This window comes from Rhagoletis pomonella, unplaced genomic scaffold (assembly GCF_013731165.1).
Source record: "Rhagoletis pomonella isolate Grant_MI unplaced genomic scaffold, Rhpom_1.0 Rhpom_scaffold_00004, whole genome shotgun sequence".
In the NCBI taxonomy this organism is placed as follows: domain Eukaryota; kingdom Metazoa; phylum Arthropoda; class Insecta; order Diptera; family Tephritidae; genus Rhagoletis; species Rhagoletis pomonella.
Window position 1 is genome coordinate 5183506 of NW_023458558.1, and position 5642 is coordinate 5189147.

A 5642-nucleotide genomic window follows, 5' to 3' on the forward strand; every position below is an offset into this window, starting at 1 on the left:
TATCGAAATCGAGTCGACTTCAAATTTTCGAATTTCAGAACTTGCCTGTATGAGTCTAGGAAAAATTATTTTCTACATTTATAATAGCATGGTATATGCTCGTACGTATATATGTATATGTATGTATATTAAAACGTCGTTTATTTTATTTTTTATCCTATTATTATTCAGCTAACGAGTGAAAGCGGAATTTCTAAAAGTCAATTTCACTTGTCATTGTCGAATTAAAAGCCGCACCCACTGCTGCAGTGTTCTGTTGCTTCCCCAATAGGATACTAGCACTATTCACTAGTACGCAATGATGTTGCTGTCTTTGACATGGAATTTGTTATTATTGACAATGCTGCTACTTACTGTTGTTGTGTTACACATTTTACACATTCATGCGCTGTTACCGACTAGTCGCCAGTTTCCTTGTTGTCATCTGTATTGCAAATATCTCTTATCTTCTGTATCGTTAATAATATGTTGACTTCCTTGTATGGACCACAGTATACTGTGGTATGGACTATTTCATACTGAAATATTTATGATTGAAAATTAACGAAGTGAAAGATTTTTTATTTTTTTTTTGTTATTGCTTCCAATGGATTGTGCAAGTTTATCGCAGCTGGTAAGAAAACGTGAGCATAGTCGACAAGCAGTTATGAATTTTCTGATAACTAAAGCAAACAGGAAGAAAAGTCGAATACATATTAGTCATTAAAATTGATGCATACACAATTTTAAATTCGAACAAGAAGTTTAAAGTTTAAAAAAAGAGGTGAATATTAATGCAAATAGCGTACCACGTTTAAAGGTTAAAAGCAATTCGTTTTCCTCGACTTACGTATGTATGTATCTCTCTTGCTGTTCAGCTTCCCAGCAAACACGGTCTCTAACGTTAGAGAAATTTTGATTTCTACATTAGATAACTAGGGTAATTCTCTAATCGTTCACGAGTCGATGACGAAGTTAGAGAACTACATTAGAATTCGATTCGAGAACGATTAGAGAAACAACGCAAATTCAATGGTCGGTACGATGCTACGTTGTGTTATCGACTATCGATTTATAGCTACGATCGTCCTTATTAATAAAACGCAATTGTTCGAGAAAATTGAGTGCCGCTTCAAAATTTAAAGTAAATACATATAATTATTTCACGTAATAAAATGAATAGAAAGAAATTTAGAAGTGAGAGTGAGCAAATAGTAAATTTACTGTTTGAAAGTAAAAGTGATGATGAGCATCCAGAATGTGAAGCGTTGCTAGGAGAAGAAGAGCCACACGACAGGCCAGGATGCAGCAGAACATTTGATGAGCCAGATGAATTCAGCATTTCTTCAAGCGAAGATGATACGGATGACTGCATTAATGCAAATAACGATTTACGGAAGGACTTGACAGAATGGACTGTTAAACATAATATAACGAACGCAGCAATAGATGATTTGTTAAAGATTCTAAGTAAACGCATTACAGGGCTTCCTTTGTGTGCCCGAACTTTGAAAAATACTCCAAAGAGTGCCCCAAAGGTCATAATGGGTTCCGGGGAATATGTACATTATGGGGTTGAAAGTGCTTTAACTGACTTTTTATGTCGAACGGACTTTAGTGGCAATTGTTTGAATCTGAACATTAATATCGACGGACTTCCATTGGCAAAAAGCTCTAATACTCAGATATGGCCAATTTTAGTTAACGTACATACATCGGATGACATAAGAGTTATAGGAGCATACTGCGGGAACAGCAAATCAACAAATGTTAATGAGTTTCTTAAAATATTTGTAGATGAGTTATTAGGGTTGTTGGAAAAAGGACTAGTTTTTAAAGAAATGCGTTATAAAGTTACTTGCCGGGCATTTATATGTGATGCACCTGCACGAGCATTCGTTCTTGGCATTAAAGGCCACTCTGGGTATTCTTGTTGTCCGAAGTGTACACAAAAAGGCGAATCGAAGTACCATAAAATCATTTTCACAAAAGAAAATAATTCAATTCGAACTGACGCAGAATTTCGAGCACGAGTAGACAAAAGCCATCATGTTCTTTCAGAACCCATGGTCATCGAAAAACTTCCAATAGATATTGTGAAGACATTTGGTATAGACTACATGCATGTGGTTTGCCTTGGAGTAACTAAGACTCTATTAATTGCTTTGCTAAGAAAACGCAGCAAATCATATTCCCTTAAACCAACGCAAATTAAATTATTAGATTCAAGCCTTCAAGCTTTATACAGTCAAGTGCCGCGGGAATTTGCTAGACGACCTAGATCGCTGAAAGATTTAGAACGGTTTAAGGCAACGGAATTTAGATCTTTCTTACTTTATTCTGGAATATTCATACTGAAAGATATTTTAGATCCTGTACGGTATAACCATTTCTTACTTCTCAGCTTAAGCATAAGAATTCTTTTGAATAAAGACTATTATACCAAATATAACACCTGTGCAAGTCAAATGTTAGATAAATTTGTTGAAAGTATGCCCGAATGCTATGATGAAACGTTTTTAACTTTTAATTTTCATTGTTTGACTCATTTGGCCAATGAGACCTTATATTTCGGAAGCCTAGAAACTTTCAGCGCATTCAAATTTGAAAATTATTTATCAAAACTAAAGAGGAAAATAAAGAAATGCAAACATGTCGCTGCACAGGTGTATAATAGGTTGGTTGAAAACAGCTTAGCCTCACAAAGTATTGTAACCTCGTCATGCGTCTTAAAAAAAGGAAAGGTATTTACTTCTGTGACAACGCCAAACTTCTTCTTTTCCACTAAAGAGCCTGACAATTTCTATAGCTTCAATAATAGTATATATAAATTGGTGGCTATACATGATAATACTGAAGTAAAACTATCAGGGAAAAAAGTTCTTAATTTACAAGACTTTTTTGAAACTCCTATACGGTCAGGGAACCTGAATATCAAATGTTGCAGGGAATTGGAGTTTTCTACCACTAGCGTTCAACATTCATTACAACAGATATCAAAAATTATAAAATTTAATAATGAATGCGTCAATTTGTTTATTCCTTTTATCCATTCCTAATAAACGTTAAAGCGACAGACATGGACTTTAATACCAGTTTTACCAGTGCGACGAACGACACACCAATAACAAGAAAAGGTTAACACTATTTTTAATTAATTAATTTCATAAACATAAACATCTGTTTCTTATACTTTTTTCAGATCTTCAAAGGTTGGAAGAAAAAGTTTTAGAGCAGATAAGGAAATCCGAAAAAAAAATTTTGAAAGGTAAACTAATTATACATATTGCTCATTTACTTCAATAACGTAACAACTCAAAAAAGCAGCACTCGAGATAAATAGCTTTAAAATTTTGAATTTACATATACTCCCATAGTAAAATGAATACATATTTTATTCTAGCGAGATAGTGGTAATCGATACAGCTATGAAATTTTTATACAACATTGAAGAGGTAGCGGTAATTTCTGTATACTTACCTCAAAATTTTTAATTTTTAGATTAAGGCACTATTGAATTAAATAAGCGATTGAAGAGGTAGCGGTAATTTCTGTATACTTACCTCAAAATTTTTAATTTTTAGATTAAGGCACTATTGAATTAAATAAGCGATATGTATGAATGTATTTAAAAAATTAACCACATATATATATATATATATACATATGTATATACACTGTACAGAAATAGATCACAACCAACAATCAATAAAGCGAAGCCTTACACGAATTTTACAAGAAACCAAACAAAGCAAATACAGCCATAAAACATCACGGAATGAGATTATCCCCAAAACACCGTTTGACAACATTGAGGATTTTAAAAAATTTGAAAAGGAAATTCAGGACCATTCTTCCAAATACGAAAGTCTGGTAATTATTTGTTTTAATCAATATGAATGAATTATTATATTAAGTGATTGCAAAAATTTATTTTTAGTCCGAAGAACTTTCACATATAATTTGTACGAGCAGTGAAAAATTTATTAAAATGGCTTGGCGTAAAATCGTTACCGATAACGCAGCACAAAATTTATGCTGGAAAGGGACAAACACCAAAGTGGCAGCAAGAAGTTTAAGCATTACAGCTGCTTTAAAAAGTATACTGTTTCAATAACATGCATGCAAATTTATTTATTTGTTATTTCTATCTTCCAGATGCACTTTCGATGAAATTTCCTCAATCCACAGACGACGAATTCGCACGAACCTCCATTACCTTTTTCCAGCATGCAAAAGGACGACTTCAAAAACGCACTGTATATCAAAGCAATAGAAATAGTACTTTAGAAACTTCCAAGATAACTTCATAAAATCACATACATGTACTGCTAGTTTTTGCTGAACAATCCAAACCCTGTATATAGCCATTTTAATTTTAAGTAAAAGTAAAAAAAAAACTGAATTATACCTGAGTTTAACAAAACTAAGACTGAATGAATTAACAATACTTTATCCATTTATTTTTATTAAATTTTATTAATTTAAAAAATGTGCCTTCTACTTTTTAAGTTATCTAAACTTGAGCTAAAACAGGGACTAAATACAATTATAATTTATGTTAAGCTACTGTATTTGTACATACACAGGAAGTCCGATAATTAGAAACAATTCGTCATTACAACTTTCGAAAATTTATTTTAATTTATACAGTTCATGCTACAACGAAATCCACATAACTTAAAGTTTTAAACCTTGTACAAGACTTATAAAAATTCACCACATTTTTTGAAATTAAGCGAATTTTTATAAATCGTGTACAAGGTTGAAAACTTGTTAGTTATGTGGATTTCGTTGTAGCATGAACTATGCTTTCGCAAAAAATAAATTAAAAGTAATAAAAAAAAAGTAAATAGTCAAAATTTTTAAAGACAAAATGTTTCTAATTATCGGCCCGCCGGTGTAAATTTTAAGGAATTTGACTTAATTTTCCAAAACGAGACTAAATGTAACACTTATAAGGATCTCATGTGAATGAACTTTAAGTTAACTATTTTATTAATTTTAAAATTAATTATGTTTCAGCAATATTTTTTAAATCTAATCTTACCAAATTTAATTAACCTAAATGAATTCATCTTAACAAAACGTGAAAAACACAAGACATATGATAGTTTTAAAGTTTTAAAAAAAATTTAGGTAAATAAGCAATATTCCAAATAAATGAATCATATATTATGTTTAAGTTCAAATAATTCATTATTATTTTATTGCAAATAAATTTAGTACACATTTTACAAACAAAGCGTTTTATTTAATAAAGCAAAACACAGCAGTTTGAAATTCACATTCGAATCCCATTAGAGATCAACATTAGAATTCGATTAGAGAATTAATATTTTCTCGAGTCGAGAACTATGTCCCATTTTTGTTGAGATCGCTATAATTCTCGATAGTTTTTCGAGTCATTCTCTAACGTTTGAGATTGGAGAATTTGGCTAGTTCTCCAATCATTCTCTAATCGATAACTAACCTCAATGTTTGCTGGGTTTCACCCTCCTCCAAACGACACAAAAGACGACGTTGAAGATTCTAGTCAAAATGAAACAAAAAAAATGTCTGTTCTGCGTTGGCAGGATTTCAAGCAGAAAATTGCTTGTGAGTTAGTGAGCATGAATTTTTGTAAGGGGCTTTAGAATTTTGTCGGTAACCAAGCACAAATG

At 31.8% G+C, this 5642-nt stretch overlaps 1 protein-coding gene across 2 annotated transcripts; it reads left to right on the plus strand.

Annotated features, from left to right (window-relative positions):
* The first annotated feature begins 960 nt into the window (after positions 1-960).
* LOC118736842 lies at positions 961-4455 on the plus strand. Of its 2 annotated transcripts, XM_036466904.1 has the most exons (6): positions 961-1123; positions 3051-3116; positions 3182-3247; positions 3665-3852; positions 3920-4079; positions 4138-4455. In XM_036466904.1, the coding sequence occupies exons 2-6, from the start codon at positions 3059-3061 to the stop codon at positions 4290-4292; spliced, it is 627 nt and encodes a 208-aa protein (XP_036322797.1). In that variant the 5' UTR covers positions 961-1123; positions 3051-3058; the 3' UTR covers positions 4293-4455. The 2 variants fall into 2 exon arrangements, with proteins under 2 accessions (XP_036322797.1, XP_036322796.1); XM_036466903.1 differs by having other exon boundaries at positions 962-3116.
* The last annotated feature ends 1187 nt before the right edge of the window (positions 4456-5642 follow it).

What these genes read in the sequence shown, in the direction of transcription:
- LOC118736842 (XM_036466903.1), top strand. Translation starts at nt 3,002, where the DNA reads ATGCGTCAATTTGTTTATTCCTTTTATCCATTCCTAATAAACGTTAAA. An exon ending in CTTCCAAATACGAAAGTCTG is followed by an intron (nt 3,853 to 3,919) that starts GTAATTATTTGT and finishes ATTTATTTTTAG; the next exon opens with TCCGAAGAACTTTCACATAT. An exon ending in CATTACAGCTGCTTTAAAAA is followed by an intron (nt 4,080 to 4,137) that starts GTATACTGTTTC and finishes TCTATCTTCCAG; the next exon opens with ATGCACTTTCGATGAAATTT.